The sequence below is a fragment of the Narcine bancroftii genome, chromosome 2 (assembly GCF_036971445.1).
Source record: "Narcine bancroftii isolate sNarBan1 chromosome 2, sNarBan1.hap1, whole genome shotgun sequence".
NCBI classification, from domain to species: Eukaryota; Metazoa; Chordata; class Chondrichthyes; order Torpediniformes; family Narcinidae; genus Narcine; species Narcine bancroftii.
In genome coordinates this window covers 111,379,700-111,407,294 of record NC_091470.1, presented here as the reverse complement: position 1 = coordinate 111,407,294, position 27,595 = coordinate 111,379,700, and the positions used below count along the sequence as shown (strand labels likewise).

General features: G+C 42.1%; 1 protein-coding gene across 4 annotated transcripts in view; it reads right to left on the bottom strand.

Annotated features, from left to right (window-relative positions):
- Positions 1-24,870: 24,870 nt before the first annotated feature.
- The window catches only part of LOC138754149 (beta-centractin), a 21,251-nt gene continuing 18,526 nt past the window's right edge, over positions 24,871-27,595 (bottom strand). For all 4 annotated transcript variants that reach the window (XM_069918010.1, XM_069918013.1, XM_069918011.1 and 1 more), the window contains one exon: positions 24,871-25,724. In XM_069918010.1, the coding sequence (XP_069774111.1) occupies positions 25,622-25,724 (103 nt within the window). In that variant the 3' untranslated portion in view covers positions 24,871-25,621. The remainder of the gene's footprint in view (positions 25,725-27,595) is intronic.

Genomic DNA, 27,595 nt, shown 5'->3' with positions numbered 1-27,595 from the left:
CACATTAAGCAATAACTTAAATTTTTCGATTGATGTGTTTGTTTCCCTTTGCTTAAGGATGCAGCATGTTCTGCTGTGTGTCGTTGTGGTTTCTGATCTACATTTGAGGGCCGTGTGAAATTAGCTCAAAATTGGGACCAAAAAGCCTATGCCGAAACAGAGAGAATTCTGAACCAATTAAAAATACCAGGAGCATGGTATTCAAAAAATACTGAAGATCACCACTTTAAATCTGCTGAAACTTTTGTAAATGGCATTGTGGAACTATGTGGTTACATGTGCGGGCTGCCGGCGAATGGAATTCACTCTGTGCCTCTGGCGAATGGGATTCACTCTGGGCTGCGGGTGAATGGAATTCATTCCAGGCCTCCAGCGAATGGGATTCACTCCGGGCCACTGGTGAATGGATTCAATCCAGGCTGCGGACTGCTGGAGACTGGCTGAAGGGGTAACAGATATTGGAACCGAGTTGCAAGAGGGTGCCGAGGGGGCTGAAGGTTTCCTGCTTGTGTTGTTGGTTCGGATCTGGAGTTTGGGCTGCCTCTGGTTTGGACTGGATTCTGTGTGGCTGCAGGTGAATCCACAGACACTCGGTGACTCTGGGGGGGAGGGGGGATGATATCTCTTTTGCTTCTCTGCCTCTGACTGTAAGGGGCGCTTCAGGCAATTTCTGCCGATGGCAAATCTGCCTGCCTTACGGCAGATGAAAGTGAATTCCGTGTAATATTGCACTGTTTTTATTATGTGACAATAAAGGAATCTTGAGTTAAACAAGTGTGTACATACCTTCCCCTTTCCGTGAAATATATAAACCCTTTACAATGTTCCATTCTGATTGCATTCATTGAAGATTTCTGCTCTTACGTGGTATGAGTCACAATGTGCCGCTGAAGGGCATTTTATTCTGCAAGGTTAATAACATTAACGGAGTGGATATTTTGCAGTGAGCATTTCTAGCATCAATATGTCAATGGTGACCTTTGCAAATTATTTATTTGAAAATAGCTGGGCTTATTGTAACACTTACTTTTAAATCCTCTCAAGGCCGATTTTCAAAACATATCCAAAAGGTAGCCTTGAGAGAGCAGGGAGACTCCAGAGGGACTTGAATAGGTTGGGAGAATGGGCAAAGAGTGCAGGATTCCCTAAAGGTTAACCTGCAAGGTGAGTTGGCAGTGAGGAAGGCAAATGTAATGTTAGCATTCATTTTGAGAGGACACGAGAGCAAAGATGTGTAATGCCAAGGCTTTACATGGCATTGGCCAGACCACATTTTGAGAATTGCTTGATGAAGGGCTCAAGCCCGAAACGTTGGTCGTGTATCTTTATCTTTGCTCTATAAAGGATCTGCTGTGTTTGTGCTTCAACCATGGTGTCTGCAGCATTTTTGGGCCTTGGATCTGAGAAAGGATGGCTGGCACTTGAGAGGGTCCAGAGGAGGTTTACAAGGATGATCCCAGGAATGGTAGAGTTAATCTTTGATGAGTGCAAGATGACTTGGCAGAGTTTAGAAAGATGAGGGGAGATGTTATCGAAACATACTGAATATTGAAAAGGTGGGATAGATTGGAAATGGAGATGCTTTCAGTAGTAGGAGAGCCAAACGCTTGAGGGCACAGCCTTAGAATACAAGGACTTGCCTTTAGAATGGAGACGAGGCTTCTTCAAATGCTCATTGAGCTCACTTCAAATACTGTATGCAAGCATTTATGTCTTCATGACCGAGTCTGGCATTAAGCTTCATCTGGACAAGAAACTTTTCACTGACCCTCAGATATTTGTAACAGTCGCTTTGAATTTCATCTCTAAGGAAAATATTCCTATCCACATGATCCAGACCTCCCCCTTGTAGAGTTCAATTATATTTCTCCAGTGACCCCTGTTTTAAACAAAACAGGTACCATGAGGTTTATTAAGTCACCCTTCACCTTGCAAAATAAAGTGTGCCAAGGGAACTTCTGCGACCTGAACTGCATCTAACCCATGACCTCGGGGTGTATGACAGAACAATGTTGGGGCTTTACCTCTCCTCTGTCATCCATCCTTGCTTCCCTCCATTTGAACACATCATTCATCTGCCTCAATTTCATATGCTGGATAAACTCAATGAATATATCATTTGACATTAGTTACTCATTGGAGGGAAGTGGGCACTGAAAGCAAGGATTGACAAATGTCCACCTGAAACTGCTGATCCAGGAAGATTGCAAGGCAGGCCCCTTCAAAGGCCCAACCAAAGAGCGAGCAGCCAGAGGAAGTTACAGAAGGCAGGACAATCAGGATGTTTACAAGACTTTTGGACAGATATCTTACCACCCTGATCGCATCTTCCAGCTCCTCACGTCATTAAGGGCAGCGCGGTTGGCAGAGAGGATTGTGCAATGCTTTTGCAGCACTAGCGACTGGGGTTTGAATCCACACCATCTGTAAGGGGCTTGTACGTTCTCCCCACATCTGCGGGTTTTCCCTGGAGGTTCCATTTTCCTCCCACCATTTGAAATGTTGGGATGCAGGTTAATGAGGCAGCATGGACCCTTGGGCAAAAAAAAGCCTGTTACCGTGCTGTATTTCTAAATTTTTTTTTAAATAAAATTTTTTTAAAAGAGATCCAGAAGTATCGGAGCCAGCACCACCAGGCTGAAAAACAGCTTCTTCCACGGGCTGTGAGAACGCCGAACAACCGATGAATTGCTGAAACATCTGAGACTCTACTGTTTGAGGGTGGTATTTATTTTAAATAAATGTACACATTCACTGTTCTTGCCTGGATGCAGGCTATGTCTGCATGTGTGTGTGTGCCCTGTTTTGCACTGTGGACTGAAGACTGTTTCATCAGGCCATACAGGTACAAGTGGATAAACTTGATACCAAATGCAGCCAAATGGGACAAGCTCAGAACGTCACCTTGATTGGCACTGAAGATTGGGGCTGAATGGCCTGTTCTGTGTAGCACAACTCTTACTGAAGACACATTATACCCAGCTTGACAGCCGGCCGACTTATTTTAAGGGCATGAATGACAAAATCCAGTGGCTTCCATTGCTGCCAAATTGTTTTTCGAACTGCATTCCAATGCTGAAGCTGCCACATTTTATATTCTAGACTATTCATCTTAGAACCCAATCACTCCATCACAATATGAACAAGGAACAAAGATCATCTTTTACACAGGAGGCCGCTGAGTGAAACAATCCGATGCCTGGGATTCATCCAATGTTTTAAATCTAGACCTCTGCTGTCAAAAGAAATGGCCTTCTCCGAATAATTCTTAATCCGAATTAACAAGACTCCACACCTTGCATTGAGCTTGTTTGTACCAAAGAGCCCAATGAAGAAATCATTAACAATTCATCATGTTATTGCAAGTCATTGGGTGTATTTAGGGCAGAGTTCGATAGGTTCTTGATTAGGGAGGGCATCAAAATTTATGAGAAAGCCAGGGAGTGAGCCAGGGAAATGAATAAGATCAAGATTAGATGATGGGACGGATTCACTGGGCTGAATAGCCTATTTCTTTAGGGTCAAAGCTGCTGCATTAATTCTGAGAACAAGTTTTCTGCAGAGATTCTTTGGCTTGGCTTCGCGGACGAAGATTTATGGAGGGGGTAAAAAGTCCACGTCAGCTGCAGGCTCGTTTGTGGCTGACAAGTCTGATGCGGGACAGGCAGACACGGTTGCAGTGGTTGCAGGGGAAAATTGGTTGGTTGGGGTTGGGTGTTGGGTTTTTCCTCCTTTGCCTTTTGTCAGTGAGATTAATGGGGGAGCAAATACATGAAGCTCATGACAACCAGAGATAGATTGGGGACAAGGCATTTGTTTCTGCAAAGCCAACCACGCAACAGTTTGAACCTGCAGAAATTCATAATGGGAAGGACCTACTGTAGGACGTGTGGGTGCAAATGGAGTACAGGAGATGCTCCACCTCCCTCACCATTAGATGGAGCCCCAAACAGTCCTTCCAAGTGAAGTAACATTTCACTTGTAAATCTGCAAGGGTCATCTACAACATCTGATGCTTCCGTTGCGGTCTCTTCTACATCAGGGAGACTGGTCGCAGAATGGGGGATGGCTTTGTTGAGCACCTCGGCTCTGTCCGCTGCAATAGCATGGATAACCCAGTGGCCATTGATTTCAATTCCCTGTCCCATCCCCTTGCCAACATGTCCGTCCATGGTCTCATACACGGCTGGACTGAGACCACCCGCAAATTGGAGGAACAACACCTCATCTTCCAACTGGGCACCCTCCAACCAGATGATTTGAACAACTTCTCTAGTTTCTGTTAAACCCCCACCCCTATCTTCTTCCCCTCCCCTTTCCCCAGATCTCTCTCTCTCCCCTTTTCAGTCTGCCTCCTTTTACAAAAGCCAAAAAATCAATTCTAACCTCTCCTCTTAACATATCTAATTAACACCTTTTATCTATTGGTCTGGAACCCTCCCCCCCAAGCCAGTCTTAATTCTTTACTCTGACACCTTTCTGTTCTTTGCTTAAACCTTGAGGAAGGGGCTCAGGCCCAAAACATTGGTAAAATATCTTTACCTTCGATGGACGCTGCGATACTAGCTGAGCTCCTCCAGCATTTCTGTGTTTTTACTAAGAATCACAGCGTCTGCAGACTTTTGTGCTTTGCAGATGTCAGCCAAGATCCAGCAGCTTCCTCATTCGCATAGAGATAACAGGATAGCCAAACTTTATACTTGAACCAGTCAAGATAATTCTTATATTACCCAACAGGGTTTCCAGCAAAAAAGGTCAAATCTGTTGTCAGCCAAAGATTACAAACAACATACTCTCAGTTGTTAACATTTTCATTTCAGTGACAAGGTAATGGTATCAAGTACCATTTCCTTGGATTTATGGTTAATAAGAATCAGAAGTGAAGCTATGGCCCCATCTATTGGCTCAGGTGAAAACCCCATAGCATTAATTTGAAAAGCAATGGATCTCCCACTCCAAAGTTCTGGTTTTTACTTCTCTCTGCCAGTTATCATCTTAGTTAAAAAAAAATTAGACCTACAGCATGGTAATAGGCCCTTCTGGCCTACAAACACAAATACACCAATCAACCTACAATCCCTGTACATTTTGAACAGTGGGAGGAAACCGGACCACCCGGAGGAAACCCACGCAGTCACAGGGAGAACATACAATCCCCTCACACACAGCGCCAGTTTGGAATCTGGGTCGCTGGCGTTGTAAGTGAGTTGTGCTCATGTCTATCCGAACTGTGCCGGAAGCTGGTGTCCAAATTAGCCACCCCTTTTCTCACATTACAATAGTGACTACACAAAGTACAAGAACCTTTTGGAGAAAGTAACAAGAGAAATTGATGAGGGTAAAGTGGTTAATGTGGTCTATGTGGATTTTAGCAAGGTCCCTCATGAGACTCGTTCAGAAAGTCAAGTCATGGGATGCATTGAACTTTGGCTTTGGGGATAAAAAATTGGCTTGCTGGTAGAAAGCAGGGAGTAGTAGTGGAAGGCAAGTATTCTGCCTGGAGGTCAGTGAGGAGTGAAATACCGCAAGATCTGTTCTGGGACCCCTGCTCTTAGTGATTTTTATAAATAAGCTGGAAGAAGAGGCAGAAGGATGGGTCAGTAAGTTTGTGGATGACACAAAGGCTGGAGGAGTTGAGGATGGAGCTGAAGGTTGTCAAAGGTTACAAAAGGATGCAGAGTTAGACAGAAAAGTGGCAGGTGGAGTTCAATCTAGATAAATGTGAGGGGATGCATTTGGGAAGGACAAACCAGAAGGCTGAGTACAGGGTTAATGGTCGGTTACTTAACAGTATGGATGAACAGAGGGATCTTGGGGTCCAAATCTATACATCCCTCAAGGACGCCGCACAGGTTGATAGGATAGTTAAGGCGGCCTTTGTGATGCTGGGCTTCATTATTAGGGGATTGAGTTCCGGAGTAGAGAGGTCACGTTGCATCTCTACAACTCTCTGGTGAGGCCAGAGAGTTTACAGGAAGGATGGTGAAGCTATGGAGAGAGTGCAGAGGAGATTTACCAGGATGTTGCCTGGATTGGAAAACTAGTCTTATGAGGCAAGGTGAGCAGACCTGTGACATGTCAAAGATAAGAGGAGCCTTAATAGAGGTCTACAAGATTATGATAGGCATAAACAGGGCGGACAGCCAGTGCCTGTTTCCCAGGGCAAGAATAGCAACCACCACAGGACATCTGTACAAAGTGAAGGCAGTGAAGTTTAGGGAAGACATCAGGGGTAAGTTTTTAAAAAAAAAAGTATAGAGTTGTGGGTGCCTGGAATGCATTGCCAGAGATGATGGTGGAGGCTGAAACATTAGGGCATTTCAGACTCCTAGACAGGCACATGGATGGAAGATAAATGGGGGTTATGGGGTCGGGTGGGCTTTTTTTAAAAAAAGGATCAACATTGAGGGCTGAAAAGCTTGCACTGTGCTGTAGACTTCTATGTTCTAATCGGAGAATGAGTTAGACCATTTGGCCACTTGTGCCTGGTTTGTCATTCAATAAAATTATGACAGATCTTTTACCTTAATCCCATTTCTGGCGCTGACCCAATAATTCCTGCAAAGTGCTTCAGGGTATGCTGAAAGGCGTACGAAAAGTGGCATAAAAATGAAACTTCTGTTTCTTCAGCACAAGTCACTGAGAATAAAGAGATAGAAAGGTCTCAGTCTGTCAGCTTGAAAAGAGTTGCATGAACTTTCTTTTTTTTTAAAAAAAATCAGTGATTCGAGTCTTACAAATGGCAATGTGGGAATCAGTAGATTTGTGGTGGGACCTCACTGGACTGCTCAAGCTGACCTGCCTTTGACCTGGTAACTCCTCCCCCTAGCTTTCCAGCAAAAGGCTGATAGACCTAGTATCCTACCTCAATACCAGCCTTGGATCCAGGCTGGAAGCATGTAGTGGTGTGCTGGATGATTCAGGATATTAAAGCCTTTAATCACTTGCTTTGTGTTTGCTTATGGTTATTGATCACGCTACACCCCCTTCATAATGCTGGAAAGATTTTTAATACAAGTGCACATCCTGGAAAAAAAATATCAGCGGCTACAAATAGTTTCCCTAAATAACTGAGCACAAGGAGGATTCAAGCAGCCCCAATGAATCACCAGGCAAACATTTTAACAAAGCCCTTGATTAATAATAAGATTTTCCAGCAAAATAATTGGTCATCTAATTTCATCAGAGATCAAAAGAGCAAAAGTGAATTCTTTAAATGGAAACCAAATTATTGTCTGTCTTCTTGGATTTCGAGAATATACAATTAACAAGAGCTCCCTTCCAAAAGAGAGAGCAATATATCAATGTTTTGTTTCTGATTCCTTTCAACCTTCCAAGCTTGGCCTCTGTTACATTCCAGAATTGGCCATAACTATTCTTGCCTGAGCTCCAAAGTTCTTGTATTTCCTCAGTAAACCTCTGCTTTATTCACTTCTAGGGGTACAGTATTTAAAACCCACCTCTTTCTAAGATTTTTCATCGATGGCCCGAACACTTAAAATGGTGCCATCAAATGCTGTGAGGTGGCAGTTCTGTGAAGCCCCATGCGGTGTTTTAACACAATCACACATTGGCATAACTTGTTATTGCTCTACCCTTGAAATCCACAATCTAATTTAAATCCTGGCACACAGAAACTAAACCAGAAATACTTCTATTCCTTGCCTGGAGTGGGATTGGGGTTGAGCGGAGAGGGCATGGAGGAAAGGGGGAAATTTAATCTCTCACACACATACACATATATAAAATACTTAGATATATATCTATATATACACACATTATATAAATATACAAAACATATATAGAAAATATTTTTATCATATATACTGTATTACATTTAACTATCTAAATACACATACACAAATCTTATTTATTTAACTCAGAGTAAATCAGATCTCAAACAGGATCTTTTGATTTGAAACAGGCTCAACACTGAAAGATAGGAACTTGGAAAATGAACTGGTGCAGAATAGAACAAGTGAGCAAGGGAATATACAGTGACGACTTGATCCAAATCCTAAAATCTGAACAAAGAAATGATATTTATAGAAAGTGAACACTAGCCTTTTGTTCATTGCTGATAAAAGAAGTCCTCTGAGGAGCTTCTATGGTTTGGGGCCTTTCCATTAGGGCTTCTCCTCCTCGTTGTCTATTGACCGGCAACTTGAATGTGGCCTTTCAGTTGTTAATGTTAGCCAATTGGTAAAGAAAGTCGGCGTTGAGCTATTTGGGGTCTGAAATTCCAGCGCTGGTCACATTTTCCCTTTCAAGCCCAGAAAGGAACATGACGTGATCAGAGATGTGTCCTGTTTATGAAGACAAATCTAACAATTGCTCAAAGAAAAAGCCTGTCTAATTACCATTGGAAAGGTGGCAGTCTGAAACAAGCAAGGGGTCAAATGTATTACATACAGAACTAGTCATTCCCTATCTGAGGAAAAGCAACCCTTCGTGACAAGATACAAGTAGGAGCAGGCCTGACAAGCCTGTTCCATCATTCAATAAGATCTGCTCATGGACTCAGCTCCATTTACCCACCAGTTCTTTTTTTTTTTATTTTTTTTTATTTTTTATTTTTCACACCATAAATCACATTAGCCATGATATACACTATTTCTTTTTCACACATATACAGTGACTTTTTCTCCCCCCCCCCTCCTCCCAAGCCACCCCCCCACCCCCCCCTCATCCATTTTAGGTATACAATCTAGGTTGCATTAAGCCAGTCAGACAATGTTGTCATTCAACAAAAATACACCAGAAATTCTACTGAGTCCATTCTTTTCTTTCCTTCTCCTTCCATCAACTTAGGTAATGTTTGTCCCCGGTAGGTTTTCGCTATTGTATTTAATGTAAGGCTCCTATACTTGTTCGAATATTTCAATATTATTTCTTAACCTATATGTTATTTTTTCTAATGGAATACATTTATTCATTTAAATTTAGTAGTTTCTTCCTTTTAATTTAGTTATGTATTCCCTTACTATTTAAAGTCATATAGTTCAGCGTAGACCTTTTATATTTTGTTTATCTTCTCTTTCTGTTTTTCCATCATTACCTTTCCTCCTTTTCCATTTCTGTTTTCTTATTTTCAACTCTTTATAAGACAACATTCCTACAACATCCAACATTTTCCTTATTCTCCTATTTCTATCTTATTTATCCCCAATCTCCCCTTCCCCTCCTGAGTTGTCCTTTATCCCTTGTTGGACAACCACATCTCCCCTCTCCATTTGGATTTGCGAATCCACTCGCAAGCGTCAACTGATTTTGCAGTGACCGCTCTTTTCCCCCACCCAGCCCCCCCCAGAAAAGATTTCACTTTTCATATGTCACAAAGGTCACTCTTTTAATTCCCTCCTTATTCTCTCTATTCCATTACCTTCCCTTATTAATTCTTGTCTATACTATCTATATTTTCCTCTAAGTACAGATACATTCACGTATGCACATTGTCTCTATTCACTCTTATACCTCTTTACCCGCATATATATCAATCGTGATCATTTTTACTCTCATTACCTGTCTTCATCCCTCAGTCTATTTTTGTCTTTACCCACATACATATCAATCGTGATCATTTTTACTCTCATTACCCGTCTTCCTCCCTCAGTCTATTTTTGTAATTGTTCTGCAAATTTTCGTGCTTCTTCTGGATCCGAGAATAGTCTGTTTTGTTGTCCTGGAATAAATATTTTCAATACCGCTGGATGCTTTAGTATAAATTTATACCCTTTCTTCCATAAAATCGCCTTTGCTGTATTGAACTCTTTTCTCTTCTTTAGGAGTTCAAAACTTATATCTGGATAAATGAAGATTTTTTGCCCTTTATACTCCAGTGGTTTGTTGCCCTCTCTTACTTTTTCCATTGTCTTCTCCAGTACCTTTTCTCTTGTAGTATATCTTAGGAATTTTACTACAATAGATCTTGGTTTTTGTTGTGGTTGTGGTTTAGAGGCCAATACTCTATGTGCCCTTTCTATTTCCATTTCTTGCTGTAGTTCTGGACATCCTAGGGTCTTAGGGATCCACTCTTTTATAAACTCCCTCATATTCTTGCCTTCTTCATCTTCCTTAAGGCCCACTATCTTTATGTTATTTCTTCTGTTATGGTTTTCCATTGTATCTATTTTTTGAGCTAGTAGTTCTTGTGTCTCTTTAGTTTTTTTATTAGATTTCTCCAATTTCTTTTTTAAGTCTTCTACCTCCATTTCTGCTGCTACTGCCCGCTCTTCCATCTTGTCCATTTTCTTTCCCATTTCTGTTAAGGTCATCTCCATTTTATTTATTTTCTCTTCTGTGTTGTTTATTCTTTTTCTTAAATCCTTAAATTCCTGTGTTTGCCATTCTTTAAATGACTCCATGTATCCTTTAATAAGAGAAAGTATATCCTTTATCTTGCCTTTCTTTTCTTCTTCTATTTCACTGTACTCTTCCTCTTCCTCTGGGTTGGCCATTTGTTGTTTCTTTGGTGCCCTTTCCTCCTCTTCTTTCTTGTTTCTATTGTCTTCTGTGGTCTCTTCTTGCTGCAGGTGTTCTGCAGCTGTTGTTGCCGGCTGTGGAGATCGACTCCCCAGCTGGTCCCCCCTCCCGTCGGTGTGTTTTTTTTCATTCGCATTGCGCACTTTTACTCGGCTCAGCGAGCCATTTTTGTAGTCCATTATTTACCGACCTGAGGGAGCGGGTTTCTCTCTCCGCAGCGGGCCTCTTCGGACAGGTAAGGCCTTCACCTTTTTCCTCCTTTGTCTTCTCTTCCTCTCTTCTTACCGTTGCTTTCGATTCTTCTTTTTTTGTCGCCATCTTCTTTCCACCTTTATACTCACTTTTCTGTAACTTTTATTTCTGTGCCTTTGTGTTTTCCTTTGTTTTTCCCGACTTTTCTGGAGAGGGCTGGAGTTCACCGTCCGGCCACTACTCCATCACGTGACTCCTCTCCACCTATTTAGTCTTTCTGATGTTTCCTCACCCTGGTTCAAGCAGTCTGCATTAGATCAGCCAACAGTGAGTTCCAGGAACTGGGATCACAGGTGATACATGTCACGAGGAGTCCAAAGAGCATTTACCCACCAGTTCTTGATAAATCCTTAATTCATCAATTTGTCTTCATAAAGTCCACAACCATCTCCTTTGTCTTGTCCACATTGACACTCAGGTTGTTGCTCTTGCACCACAGTACAAGCTTTTCAACCGACTCATCATTGCAGCTGATGAGGCCAACTCCGTTGGGTCATCTACAAGCTTGATGATTCCTTTGGGCTGAACCAGACAGTACAGCCCCTTGAGTTGGCAACATGAACAATAGTTGGCTGAGCACGTGGCCCTGAGGTGAACCAACTGTCAGTGTGATGGGGCTTGAGGTTTTGCTGCCAACTCAGTCTGTGGTTTGTCAATCAAGAAGTCTAGGAAGGGGCACGGAGTCCCAGCGAGAACAGTTTATCCACCAGCCTCTGAAGTATGAATGAGTTGAAGTCAATGAACAACGGCCTGGCTCATGAGGCATCATTCTCTAGTTACTCAGGGCGGAGGGGAGGGTCAGGGCTACTGCATTGTTCGTGGATGAGTTTGGACAATAGGCAAGCTGGAATGAGTCCATCTTTAACACTCCACCAGGTACTCCATCCGGGCCGGATACTTTCCTTGGATTCACTCTCCTGAAGGCAGCACGCACGTCATCCTCAGATATGGACAGGATGGGATCATCAGGGAATGTTGGGATGCGGAGGAGTGGTTCTTTACCATTACGGTCGTCAAATCGGCAGTTCCCTGAAACTGCCCTGAATCGCATGAGGATGTCCCCTAGTTCTTGTCTCACCTGCGAATGGAAACAACCTCCCTGATTCTACCATATCTACTCTTTTCATAATTTCTGGAATCAACCTGCCAAACCTCCTATGTATGCCTCCAAAGGCACAACATAATTTTTCAAGTTAGGCTACCAGAACTGCACACAGTTCTCTAGTACCCTGTAGAGTTGCAGTAGAACATCAATCCCTCCAGCAAGGAAGGACATTTGCCTCCTTGATTACCTGCTGCATGATTCATGCACATGCACTCAGAGGTCACTCTACACGAGTCTCTCTCTCTACACGAGTCTCTCTCTCTACACGAGTCCCTCTCTCTACACGAGTCCCTCTCTCTACACGAGTCCCTCTCTCTACACGAGTCCCTCTCTCTACACGAGTCCCTCTCTCTACACGAGTCCCTCTCTCTACACGAGTCCCTCTCTCTACACGAGTCCCTCTCTCTACACGAGTCCCTCTCTCTACACGAGTCTCTCTCTCTACACGAGTCTCTCTCTCTACACGAGTCTCTCTCTCTACACGAGTCTCTCTCTCTACACGAGTCTCTCTCTACACGAGTCTCTCTCTACATGAGTCTCTCTGAGTTTCTCTCTACATGAGTCTCTCTCTCTCTGAGTTTATCTCTACATGACAGCATGCTGCAATTTTCTTTTACCATTTTGATAATAATCTGATCTACTACTTTATTCCCAAGGTGGGTGAGCTCACATTTATTGACATTGTTCTCCATCTGTTAGATCTTTGCCCACACATTTAACCTATTGAAACCTCTCTGCACATTGTGTCCTTGACACAATCGGCTTTTCCATACAGTTTAGCAACATCAGCAAACTTGGATATTATTACATTTGGTGACTTCCACCAAATCATTTAATGTACAGTAAAATGCCCATTATCCGGAATTCAATCAACTAGAAACTAAAAAAGAGAGGAAGTAAATAAAATCAAATAAATAAGACTGGGTGGATGGACCCGATGGGAGAGCACTGAGGTTTTGTTGGACACACGCAGGTTGTCCCAGCAGACCTAGCAATGCCTCTCAACGTGCAAGCATTCCTTTTGTTGTCACCAATTGTGTGGAGATGAGCTGGTTTGTCACTGCGAGGAAGGTGTGTTGAGGGCCTGACTGGGACACCGGCGTGGACATGAGTCAGGTTGTTCTGAGGCCCTGACCGGAGCACTTGCATGGAGGTGAGTCGGGTTGCGCCTGTCTGGGACACCAGGATGAAGCGCCAACCGATGCCACTCGCTGCTGGGACGACTCTCCAAAAGTGTCTCCCTATCCCTGACCTAGTAAGAATTTATATCTTAGTTAGTATTAGGTATATTAGTAAGGTTTTATCTGTAATCTTGTTGGGGGGGGGGGCGTAATTATGACAGCAGCATGGTTAGTGTAGCAGTCAATGCAACGCTGTTACAGCGCTAACCACCGGGATTAGAATTTAAATTTTAAGTTATGGGAATTACTTGATTAAAGATAATTTTACACATTTATAGACTACAATACTGATTTTTTCCAAATCACTTCACATTTTGCTTTTTTTTTAAAAAGGTGTATTAGTTAGGCATAATAAGAGTGAGTCTCAATTGACCAGAAAATTTGCATATCCGACATCCACCATAGGTACGTTATGAACACCAAGCTCTGTGGCACTCCAACAACTTCTGATTCCCAACCAGAGAAACACCCATTTATCCAAATTCTGTACCTTCTTTTGCCTATCCAATCTTCCATCCATACTCCAACTCTGCACATTCTTATTTGACATAGAAGCCTTTTGTGTTATCAGATGACTTCTGGAAATCTCAGTTTACTACAGCCACCTGTTTCCCTTTATCTACTGTCCTCATTAAATCCTCAAAGAATTCCAGTATGTTAAACATAACCTGCCCTTCCTGGATTGATGCTGGATCTGCCTGATGGAACAACCTTTATCCTGATGTCTTGCTATTCCTTCCTGCTTCCACATCGATGCATCATGAAGAAGGCTCGTCAGTGGCTGGACTTCACGAGGTGTTTGAGGAGATGTGGTGTGCCACCAAAGATTCTTGAAAATTTCTACAGGTGCACCTGAGGAGCATTCTGGCTGGTTGCATCACTGTCTGGTACAGAGGTGCCAATGCACAGGACAGGAAAAAAACTAGAGTTGTGAACAGCGACATCACGGGCACCGGTCTTCACTCCACCGAGGACATCTACAAGAGGAGGAGTCTTAAGAAAGCAACCTCTATCTTTAAGAACACCCACTTCCCAGGCCATGCCCTCTTCACTCTGCTACCATCAGGAAGGAGGTAGAGGAGCCCAAAGATGAGCACCCAGTGGCACAAGGACAGCTTCTTCCCCTCCACCATCAGATTCCTGAATGGACAATGAACCACAGATACTTCCTCACTTTCTCCTATTGTTTTTGCATTATTTATTTTTGAAATGTAATTTGTTTGCACTGTGATGTTGCCACAAAATGAATTTCTTGACATGTTCCTGGCAATAAATTCTGATTCTAATCATGTGCATTTTCCCAACCACAGACATTAAGCAAACTGACCTTTTGTCTAATGTAATTGATCTTGTGTTTCACTCTGCTCTTGAACTGTTTCAATTCATCTGTATGACTCACACCTTTTATACTTCATCTCCATCAGTATATCTGGTCTTCAATCAAATGACTTTCACCTCTCACCTCTGCTTGTGTGAATAATTTTCTGCACTGCTTTTATAAGATCCTTTTTCATTGGTTGGCTCTCCTTTTCTTAGATCTCTAAGGCCTTTTGTCAATCCACTCTACAATTTAAATTCATTGAATTTTTCCCGTTCTGAAACATTGAGGTACAGGGAAAACATGGGAAGGGCAGAAATGACAGGACAGTGGGGATGAGCAAACCAGGATCTTGTTCCAATTCCTGAGTTACATTCAAGAGACAAAGAGGAGGTGGTCAGAAGACTAATTGCAAAAATAATAATGAATGCAGGAAAGGCAAGTGCAGATCATTCCAGGAAGCACATATGAAACCAATGCCCACTGTAAAAAAAATATTGAGGGACTTTTATCAAATTCTGATGCATTAGTCAGTGTTGATACATTTTCCCAACATTGGATCAAAACTAGATAAAACTGTTAACATTGGCATGTCCAAACATTTACGAGAACCTTCAATGTTTGGTTGGTTGTTCAAGCTTCCAACAGATAGTTTTTTTGCATCTCTCAATGTCCAGAAACTTATCTGTTGGTGGTATGCGGACGTGGCCAATCAACAGGACCATAAGAGTGGCAGAGAGGATCACTGGGGTCTCTCTTCCCCACCATATTCCCCCTCCCCCCCCCCATTGTGATCTACCAGGATTGTGGTTTGAAGAGGGCTCGCAAAATTATTGAGGACCCCTCCCACAGCATCTTTCAGCTGCCCCTGGCAGGAAAAAGATACAGGAGTATCAGAGCCACCACCACCACGGGCAGTGAGGTTGTTGAATGACTTAAATGAACTGATAATACAAACCCTCTGTGACTCTACTATTTATTTGAGTGAGAGAGAGAGAGAGAGATAACCTAAGCAGGCGAGCCTGGTCAGTACTTAGGGAGGGGAGACCAGATGCTGTAGGTTTGTGAGGGGTGCTGGAAATTTGTTAACATTCTAAATGCAGTTCTTCATGACGATAATGGAACCTTTGTATTATTTGTAAGTGCATTATGTCTGGATGTGTGTTTGCATGCTTTTGCACTGACCAGAGAACAGTTTCATCAGGTTGTACTTGTACAATCAGATAAACTAAACTCTGCATTTGAAATTCAATCCATTTGGTTCAATGAATGCTACATTAAAAGCACATTTTACACAAGACAATGGATAAATTTCTAAACTGGGACTGCAAACAATTTTAACATCTGATTGGGGAGGATTAAGTGGGTAGTTGATAGTTAAATTGTACTCAGTGGGACAACAGGGTGTTTTATATATGCCTTCTTTATCAGCCTTGTATGGCAGCTTTCACCAAGCTATGGACTTGGAGTTAATCCCTTTGCGCATCTCAATGCTGCTGAAAGTCCTGCCATTCTTTCTTCTTCTTTGGCTTGGCTTCGCGGACGAAGATTTATGGAGGGGGTAAAAGTCCACGTCAGCTGCAGGCTCGATTGTGGCTGACAAGTCCGATGCGGGACAGGCAGACACGGTTGCAGTGGAAAATTGGTTGGTTGGGGTTGGGTGTTGGGTTTTTCCTCCTTTTTTCACCTTACATTTAACATCCAAAATGCAATACCTCACATTTGCCTGGAATAAACTCAAACTCTGTCAAGATTAGTTATAGAACCATAATACACCATGGCACAGAAAACAGGCCACTCTGCCATTCTGGTCTGTGCCAAAACATCATTCTGCTAGTCCCACTGACCTGTATTCAGTCCATGTATCTAGCCAACGAAAGTGAGCCCGCATTTACCACAGCTGATATCAGCTTGTTGCACACCCCCACCACTCTCTGAGTGAAGAAGTTCCCACTAATGTTCCCCTAAACCCACGACCTCTTGGATTTATCTCTTCGAATCTTGTGGAGCCTACTCGCATTTATTCTGTCTATACCCCTCATAATCGAATCTCCCCTCATTCTTCTATATTCCAAGGAATAAAATCCTAACCTGTTTTAATTAATGGATCGATATCCTGCTGTATACTAGTTAGCCCTCTGTACTGCCCACAACTCCAATCTTTGTGCCATCTGCAAAGTTACTAACCCCTTGCAGAGTTTTTTTTAAATCCAAGTCTATATACACAATATCTGAAACACAAGGTTCAATACTTGTGGAATACCACTAGCCATGACTGTAAGGAGTTTGTATGTTCTCCAAGTGTCTGCATGGGTTTCTTCCATGGGCTCCATTTTCCTCCCACTTTTCAAAAACATACGGGGGTTGCAGGTCAATTGGGTGCAATTGGACTCGTGGGCCAAAAGGGCCCATTACAGTGCTGTATGTCTAAATTTAAAAAAAAAACACATTTTTTGATTAATTTCATCAGCTCTTACCTTCCCATCCTGTTCTGATCAGTTGGTCCTTCAACAACTTCCACATGACAGTTGAGGATGTGCCTGACATCTTCTCCCAATCAATTTTCCCCAACTGCTGCCTAATCATGTCTTAATTGGCCCTCCCCCACCCCACCCCACCCCACCCTAATTTAGTACTTTCAACAAAAGGAAGTGTGGTGAGATTGCAAAGGAAAAATCTACAAATATTTTCCAAAGTCTTTTGACTTTAAAGAGGTGATGTCCTTGCTGGATTGGGTAAAAAAAAATGGAGTGGTCAGCATTGAATGTTTCTGAAGTCTAATCTGTGGAATTAGTTCCTAGGTGGGGTGACTGTTAGATCAGTAATCCTTGGTTTATTTACTGGTAGCTCTTCCAAATGGAAAGCACACCAAAGCACTGGTACCTTTTGCCAAATGTTTAAAACCCATTTCATTTGAATTTTGACCCCACCCCCACCCCCAATATGGAAAATATGTCCTATTTATTCTGAGGCCTTTCAACTTTATACACTTCAAATGTTTCATCAACCACCCCTGAAGCTTTTACCGGTTAATGCACAAGGTCTGTCTAGTTCTCTAACAGCAATCACTGCTTCACTAACTTCAGTGCCAAGGGACCTTTTTTTTAAAGATGTGCAGAGTGGAAACAGAACCTTCCAGCCCATGAACCTGCGACATCCAATTAACCTATAAACCCCACTACATTTTGAAGGGTGGGAGGAAACCCATGCAGACACAGGGAGAATGTGCAACTCCTTACTGACAGCGCTGGATTTGTACCTGGGTTCACTGGTGCTGTAATAGCGTCGTACTAACTGTGCTCCCTTCTTATGGCCATAAGCAAATAGCATTAATGCATTTAACTGTAATGCCCTCCAGTCATAGAACAGGACCTTCAACCCAGCTCATCCAAGTTGGCATTCTGGTCCATATCCTTTAAAGCTCTTTCTATTCATATACAGTAAAAAAATCCCCATTAACCAAATTCAAGCAACCGGCAAAAACAAAATCAAAGGAAAATAAATAGGAAAAAAATTATGAAAGGTTAAAACGGGCGCCCCCAAGTGGTTAGTTTTCCAATTACACAACAGATAACCTCAAGCACCAGAAAATTCACTGATCTGGCATAGGTGCCGGAAATTGGTGGTAGGGGTTTTACAGGATCTGATCAATGTTTTTTGAATGCGAAAACATGCATTTATGATTGAATTGACGTGGCCGGCCAAGGCTCAAGTGTGGGTAACTATTTGCTTAACATAACATAACATAACAATTACAGCACGGAAACAGGCCATTAGGCCCTTCTAGTCCGCACCGAACCAAACACCCCTTTCTAGTCCCACCTCCCTGCACAATGCTCATAACCCTCCATCTTCTTCTCATCCATATACCTGTCCAACCTTTTCTTAAATAATACAATTGACTCCGCCGCCACTATTTCTCCCGGAAGATGATTCCACACGGCTACCACTCTCTGAGTAAAGAAGTTCCCCCTCATGTTACCTCTAAACCTCTGCCCCTTAATTCTTAACTCATGTCCTCTTGTTTTAATCTTTCCTCCTCTTAACGGAAATAGTCTATCCACATCCACTCTGTCTATTCCTTTCATAATCTTAAATACTTCTATCAAATCCCCTCTCAACCTTCTACGCTCCAAAGAATAAAGACCTAATCTGTCCAATCTCTCCCTATACTCTAGATGCTTAAACCCAGGTAACATTCTGGTAAACCTTCTCTGCACTCTCTCCACTCTGTTTATATCCTTCCTATAATTAGGCGACCAGAACTGCACACAGAACTCCAAATTAGGCCGCACCAACGTCTTATACAATCTCAACATCACCTCCCAACTCCTATATTCCATGCAATGATTGATAAAGGCCAGCATACTAAAAGCCTTCTTCACCACCCTATTCACGTGAGTTTCTACCTTCAGGGAACGATGTACCGTTACTCCTAAATCTTTCTGCTCTTCTGTATTCCTCAATGCTCTCCCATTTACCACATATGTCCTATTCTGATTCTTCTTACCAAAATGAAGCACCTCACACTTATCAGCATTAAATTCCATCTGCCATTTTTCAGCCCACTTTTCTAAGCAGCCTAAATCCCTCTGCAATCCTTGAAAACCTTCTTCATTATCCACTATTCCACCTATCTTAGTATCGTCTGCATATTTACTAATCCAATTCACCACCCCATCATCTAGATCATTAATGTATATAACGAACAACAATGGGCCCAATACAGATCCTTGAGGCACACCACTGGTCACCAGCCTCCAACCTGACAGACAATTATCCACTACCACTCTCTGGCCTCTCCCTTTCAGCCAATGTTCAATCCATTTGACTATCTTAAAATTTATACCTAAAGACTGCACCTTCCTAACTAACCTTCCATGTGGTACCTTATCGAAGGCCTTACTGAAGTCCATATAGACAACATCCACTGCGCTACCCTCATCCACATTCCTAGTCACCTCTTCAAAAAATTCAATCAGATTGGTCAAACATGACCTTCCTCCCACAAATCCATGTTGAGTGCTCCTGATCAGACCCTGTCTATCCAGATGTTTATAAGTACTATCTCTAAGAATTTTCTCCATTAATTTACCTACCACAGATGTCAAACTTACAGGCCGATAGTTGCCAGGCTTCCTCCTTGAACCCTTTTTAAATAACAGAACCACATGCGCAATGCGCCAATCCTCCGGCACTATCCCCATATCTAATGACATTTGGAAAATTACCACCAGAGCCTCTGCTATTTCCTCCTTCACTTCTCTCAATGTCCTGGGGAAGATCCCGTCTGGTCCCGGAGACTTATCCACCTTTATATTCTTCAAAAGCCTTAAAACTACACCTTTTGTAATCTCTATATTCCCCATATTTACCCAATTTGCTTTTTTTAATCTCACATCTCCCAATATCCTTCTCCTTAGTGAATACCGAAGAAAAGAAACTGTTCAATATCTCCCCCATTTCTCTAGGCTCCACACACAGTTTTCCGCTCTGATTTTCTTTTTTTTTAAATTTTTTTATTTTTCACACCATAAATCACATTAGCCATGATATACACTATTTCTTTTTCACACATATACAGTGACTTTTTCTCCCCCCCACTCCTCCCAAGCCACCCCCCCACCCACCCCTCTCATTCATTTTAGGTATACAATCTAGGTTGCATTAAGCCAGTCAGACAATGTTGTCATTCAACAAAAATACACCAGAAATTCTACTGAGTCCATTCTTTTCTTTCCTTCTCCTTCCATCAACTTAGGTAATGTTTGTCCCCGGTAGGTTTTCGCTATTGCATTTAATGTAAGGCTCCTATACTTGTTCGAATATTTCAATATTATTTCTTAACCTATATGTTATTTTTTCTAATGGAATACATTTATTCATTTAAGTTTAGTAGTTTCTTCCTTTTAATTTGGTTATGTATTCCATTAATATTTAAAGTCATATAGTTCAGCGTAGCCCTTTTATATTTTGTTTGTCTTCTCTTTCCGTTTTTCCATCATTACCTTTCCTCCTTTTCCATTTCTGTTTTCTTATTTTCAACTCTTTATAAGACAACATTCCTACAACATCCAACATTTTCCTTATTCTCCTATTTCTATCTTATTTATCCCCAATCTCCCCTTCCCCTCCTGAGTTGTCCTTTATCCCTTGTCGGACAACCACATCTCCCCTCTCCATTTGGATTTGCGAATCCACTCGCAAGCGTCAACTGATTTTGCAGTGACCGCTATTTCCCCCCACCCCGCCCCCCCCAGAAAAGATTTCACTTTTTATATGTCACAAAGGTCACTCTTTTAATTCCCTCCTTATTCTCTCTATTCCATTACCTTCCCTTATTAATTCTTGTCTATACTATCTATATTTTCCTCGAAGTACAGATACATTCACGTATGCACATTGTCTCTATTCACTCTTATACCTCTTTACCCGCATACATATCAATCGTGATCATTTTTACTCTCATTACCCGTCTTCATACCTCAGTCTATTTTTGTCTTTACCCACATACATATCCATCGTGATCATTTTAACTCTCATTACCCGTCTTCCTCCCTCAGTCTATTTTTGTAATTGTTCTGCAAATTTTCGTGCTTCTTCTGGATCCGAGAATAGTCTGTTTTGTTGTCCTGGAATGAATATTTTCAATACCGCTGGATGCTTTAGTATAAATTTATACCCTTTCTTCCATAAAATCGCCTTTGCTGTATTGAACTCTTTTCTCTTCTTTAGGAGTTCAAAACTTATATCTGGATAAATGAAGATTTTTTGCCCTTTATACTCCAGTGGTTTGTTGCCCTCTCTTACTTTTTCCATTGTCTTCTCCAGTACCTTTTCTCTTGTAGTATATCTTAGGAATTTTACTACAATAGATCTTGGTTTTTGTTGTGGTTGTGGTTTAGAGGCCAATACTCTATGTGCCCTTTCTATTTCCATTTCTTGCTGTAGTTCTGGACATCCTAGGGTCTTAGGGATCCACTCTTTTATAAACTCCCTCATATTCTTGCCTTCTTCATCTTCCTTAAGGCCCACTATCTTTATGTTATTTCTTCTGTTATGGTTTTCCATTGTATCTATTTTTTGAGCTAGTAGTTCTTGTGTCTCTTTAGTTTTTTTATTAGATTCCTCCAATTTCTTTTTTAAGTCTTCCACCTCAATTTCTGCTGCTACTGCCCGCTCTTCCATCTTGTCCATTTTCTTTCCCATTTCTGTTAAGGTCATCTCTATTTTATTCATTTTCTCTTCTGTGTTGTTTATTCTTTTTCTTAAATCCTTAAATTCCTGTGTTTGCCATTCTTTAAATGACTCCATGTATCCTTTAATAAGAGAAAGTATATCCTTTATCTTGCCTTTCTTTTCTTCTTCTATTTCACTGTACTCTTCCTCTTCCTCTTCTTCTTCCTCTGGGTTGGCCATTTGTTGTTTCTTTGGTGCCCTTTCCTCCTCTTCTTTCTTGTTTCTATTGTCTTCTGTGGTCTCTTCTTGCTGCAGGTGTTCTGCAGCTGTCGTTGCCGGCTGTGGAGATCGACTCCCCAGCTGGTCCCCCCTCCCGTCGGTGTGTTTTTTTTCATTCGCATTGCGCACTTTTACTCGGCTCAGCGAGCCATTTTTGTAGTCCATTATTTACCGACCTGAGGGAGCGGGTTTCTCTCTCCGCAGCGGGCCTCTTCGGACAGGTAAGGCCTTCACCTTTTTCCTCCTTTGCCTTCTCTTCCTCTCTTCTTACCGTTGCTTTCAATTCTTCTTTTTTTGTCGCCATCTTCTTTCCACCTTTATACTCACTTTTCTGTAACTTTTATTTCTGTGCCTTTGTGTTTTCCTTTGTTTTTCCCGACTTTTCTGGAGAGGGCTGGAGTTCACCGTCCGGCCACTACTCCATCACGTGACTCCTCCGCTCTGATTTTCTAAGGGACCAATTTTGTCTCTAGCTTTCCTTTTACCATTAACATATTTGTAGAACTCTTTTGGATTAGTTTTCACCCTGCTTGCCATAGTTTCCTCGTACCTTCTTTTAGCTTTCCTAATTCCTCTCTTAAGATTCCTCTTACATTCAATGTATCTTTCAAACATCTCCTTAACTCCATGCTTCTTACATCTAATGTACGCCTCCCTTTTTCTTCGAACCAAGTTTCCAATATTCCTTGAAAACCACGGCTCTCTCAAACCTTTTGCCCCTCCTTTTAACCTAAGAGGAACATAAAGCTTTTGCACTCTCTGGCGATCTGGGCGATTTTTATTTACAGACTCTTTACCCATGCGGTTGACTCTTAAGTGCTTCTTCAATTCAAGAGCATTTAGGGATGGACAAAAAGATGCTGGCCATACCAACGAAGTCCACCTCACATTAACGCATTTGCAAAAGAGGAACCAAAAACTTACCGAATAGATGACCAGGATCTGAAGCTGGGAAATTCTGGATGAAATGCTCACTATCACAACACAAGGTCCTTCTCATTCACAAAGTCTCCAGACCAGTCTTGAATAATTATAGTTTTAATTCAAGTGTATTGGCCACAAAAATATTTCATATTGGTGTAATTTAAATGCTTTTATTTCTTTTTAAATACATTTGAGGTAAACACTCCTGATGTCAGTTCCCCCCCTCCCCCCCACAGATTTCCCACCCTTTTTGTTCATGATTAAAGGCACTCTAGTACCAAAGTTCTGAAATGTCTGGAACACGGAAGCAAGATTACAAAACCGGAGTTCTCCAAGAAAGGAATTGCTTCTTGAGTAATACAAGGCAGCTTGCAGTACTACCTCAGAGTTTAATCTCAATCCATGCATCATTCATGATCTGCACAGCTGATAGGTTCACCCATAAAAGTATCTCACACGTCCAATTCTGTCCAATGGTGGGGGAGTTTAACTGATTCTAATCAACCTCAGAACCTTTACCTGATCTGTCCTGTCAATGAGACTTACTGTAAATCCCTGCTTGGCATTAGTATCAAAGCAGGCATTTGGCCAAATAGCTTTCACTGCCAAGATAGCAATAGCCAAGAATAAAAGGGTGAACAGCAAGGATGCTGGATCTGAGCAGTTCCACAATAATAATGTGGTCACTGCTATTCCATAAGCTCATGTCCAAGTGCTTGCCAAACTATTAAAAGGGTCAACAAATAATCTACAGACCAGTTCATATGACCATCGCATGCTAGCCAGTGGTTAAGGGTATTCAGAGCTGATATGTGCCACATTCAGAACAGAGGGTTACAGATAACTAGCTATACAAAGCAATTTGCTTATTGTGTCAATTACACTGGTTAAGATCCAGAAGGGTGTAAGAAATTAAAGGGGGAAAAAAAATAAGGTTCTCTTTCTCGTTTCTCGAAACTAAGATGGTTTACGTTTAATTGCGCAAAAAACCCTCAATAAGGGATGGTAAGACAGACTGAAGCTTTTTTTAGCTCTAACTTTTCATCTTTCAGTTATACTGGTGCATAATAGAGCAAGTCTTACAAAGTAAGATAGCCATAGTACATCCCCCCTTGCACTCCCATTTTATTGCCCTGCTGTGGCAGCCTGATTATCATGTCTCTCATGACAGCTCTGCTGCAGTACATAGATGGTTGAACCAGAAAGGAGATTCAAGAGTAAGCACCCATCCCCTCTCTGCATTCCCCCCCACCCCTCCCCACCCCCACACCCAACCCCTGTAGCCCGTCTAAGTTTGTCAGGGGAACCCAACAGACAGGAAAGAAATTAAATTTGACTTTAAATGACAAACCGATTTAAATAATAAAACCCTTGTCACGAGAGGCAGCCTACATGCTTACAAACAAATTCTGGACTGCACAAAGTGTAGTTGGAACACAGAATTATCTCAAAGCTTGTAGCAAACTGCTGAAACTCCTTTTAAAGGTGCTTTGAGAGGGTACACGAAGTGATAGAGTACAATGAGGTTTACAACATGAGGGTGAAGACCACATTTCAATCAGATGTCATCAAGGGATTCCCCCTCTTTCACTGGGATAGAGAAAATAATGATCATCCTCTTGCAGATCTTCCATGGCAGGAATTGCATATACAGGTATACTCCAATTATGAAAATTCGCTTTTACGAAGAAAGCCATGTCTGCTTTTACGGAAACAGCCTCCAATAGCAGTGAATGGGTCTTCGCTTTACGCCATCTCACCTTATGAAATGTTTCCTAGAAACGCTCTAGTTTCAATAAAGCGGGGTATTCCTGGTCCAAGTCCATCAGTTGGAGGTCGATGAAAGGAGAAGCTCTCAGCTGCAATAGGTCACTAATAAATGAAAGGTAAATAGATGGGTGCAGGCAACGAATTAGCCTCAAGCTCCACAAAAGTTCTATGTCCAGCCTCTCCAAACTAGATCCCTCACTTGAATTGCAGAAGTAGCATTTTCTGATAAACAGTTCCAGAAAACCATTCCCAGAGTTGTGAGTTGTGTGTTGGAATGCATGAATTGGACAGTGAAGCTGGTTTACAGGGGAGTACCAATTCAGATTCAAAATGGCCCAAACGGAAATGTGTTTCTTCAGAAAAGAATGCAACGAGAGCTATTGAAATAGGATCTGAACTATATTCATTATGCACTCGGTAAGTTAGTGGGGAAAGGGGGAAGATAGGAGGATTAACCTAATACCTCAAAATCCAAGTCAAATATTATCAATCACCAATGAGCTCATACACTGTTGGATTCAGTGAAAAACTAAATCACTGCCAATATATGGTCCTCATGCAGTCACTTCCTTCATTACCCAATCACCAGAAGGGTTGGTTACTGTGCTTTACATTTTAACCAGTTGCTACACACTACAGGTGCTGGCTATTAAGCAGGTTAAGAAATCATAATGGTCATCGAGCCCATTCTGTAGGAGTGAATGTTCACCCCAGAACTTGGGTTCCACCAGCTTTCATTCTGCCAGCTTGCCATCCTAGCCTATTTGACATGATGAACTTCTCTGCAACAAGTCACTCCCACTTCCTAGGAATTCACAAAGTGAGATTGAGGCAAGGATGGAGGGTGTGGGGTGAGGGGAACAGGAGAATGGTCAAACACCTTAATTTACATAATTTTCTTTGTTGAAAGAGTGCAGATTCTTCTTTTGTAAACGACAATGTCAAAACTAACAGATCTACAGTTCATCCACAGTTCTGAAATCAATATACACAGGTCCTGATCGGGTAGAACATCCGATAAACAGTGTCCAAATCCTCTCTTCTACATAAAAAGTACTTCTTGTCCAATTAATTCTGCATGGTTATGTGATGCACGCAGGTCAAGGCTTGTACGACCAACTTCCAAAGATATTAAAATGTCTTCCTGTGGATTGCACGTGCTCCATCCTCCTCGTACTCTTTCTTGGACACCCACATTCTTTTGAATGTGTCTAGGGAGGCGAGGATAGAGCCCCTGTAGGAGGATGATAATTTAAAGAAAGTGGATTTTAAAAACAAATCTATCGTGACTCAATGGATCAGAGCGAAGCCAGGTTCAATCGACTCCTCGCAAAACTAACTGGTCGGAATCAAAGCTGTGATTGCTACACATGGTCCTCATTATTCACAACAGTTAGGGGCAGAGACTTCCCAGGGATAACAAGCAAATATATACAGATGGCTCTAAAGCTGCTGGTGTTGACCCCACCATGAATACAACATGTGTAAACTTGAGCTTGTCAAAACGCTCAGCGTGCACTGAAGCAACATGCCTTCCTTGTTCTTGCAGTGCTCCAAAACAAAGCTAATGCAGAGCAAAAAAAAAACAAACTGCTGGAGGAACTCAGCAGCAACTGTGGGAGAAAAAGAATGGCTGACAGTTCAGAATGGAGTCCTTCATCAATCTTTAGTGGAGCCTTGGACTGACCTCACTGTCAGCAAGACATAGTGTGGCCGAGTCCTGGGTGGTCGGTGGGGGGGGACAGGGGAAGAGGACAGGTTAAATCTCACATCAGTAAAACACAAATTTCTGCAGACACCATGAAGCTGAAGAAACTCAGCAGGACAAACACATTTTGCAAAGATAAAGAGCTCTTCATCAAGGTACGAGTAAAATATAGGCATCATAAAAAGATCCCATCACCCTGGTAACAACCTCTTCTCACTGCTCGGGCGTCTTTATTCAGGCACCCACCTACATTTACTCGTATCTCGATGAAGGGCTCAAGATCAAAGGGTTATGCATTTTTATTTTTACTATATAAAGTACGCTGATTGACCTGCTGAGTTTTTCCAGCTTTGTGTGCTTTTACTTAAATCTCGATCACACTTGGGTGTCAGACATGGATGACGGAGTGGCAGGAATTGGTGAGGGAGGAGCTGGTGGAGGTGCTTGGGAGAACCAGTGCAAAATGCATTCGCTGCCCGGCTAAGATTGTAAAACTGAAAAATAAATAACATACAAACAAGTTAAAAGGAGAAGTTGCAGTGTTTCAATCCATTAATTTTTTTTTGGACATACAGGCCATTTCAGCCCACGCCGCCCAATTACAGCCAATTAACCCTCAACCCCCGGTATGTTTTGAACAGTGGGAGGAAACCAGAGCTCCTGGAGGAAACCCTCACAGACATGGGGAGAATGTACAAACATTTTACGGACAGCGCCAATTCAAACCCTCGTCCTGATCGCTGGAGCTGTAACAAAACTGCACAAACTGCTACGCTAAACGTGCTGTATGTTGGACTTGTGCCCCAAATCACAAATCACAGGGCGGCACAGTGAGCTTAGCGGTTAGCAAAATCCTGTTAGAGCTCCAAGCAATCCGGATTCGAATCCTGCGCTGTCTGTAAGTTTGTACATTCTCCCCGTGTCTGTGTGGGTCTTCCCCGGGTGCTCTGGTTTCCTCCCATCCTTTAAAATGTATGGGGTTGTAGGTTAATTGGGTGTAATTGGGCAGCATGGGCTCGTGGGTTGGAAGGGCCTGTTACCCATACTCTATGAATAATTTAAATTTAATTTAAATAAAACATCCCTCAGTTGGCCTTGCACAATAATTTGAGGGAGACCATCTTGGATCACTAGAGTTAAGATTCTAGTGAGAATATAATTAGCTGTTAGTTCAGCAGTCTGACAGCCAGAGTAACTGGTACAAAAAATGGTCAGGAATCACATCAGATTCAAGAGTGCTTGGACCTAGTGGTCAGGATATTTTGTTGGGGAAAACAATAGTAGAGCATGTAATGTATGTGAAAATACATTCAATCCATACTACAGCTTTTCTCTGGACAATTGATGGTCTACCGTTGAAGAAACATTATACTATATTTAATCCAGATTGAACCATT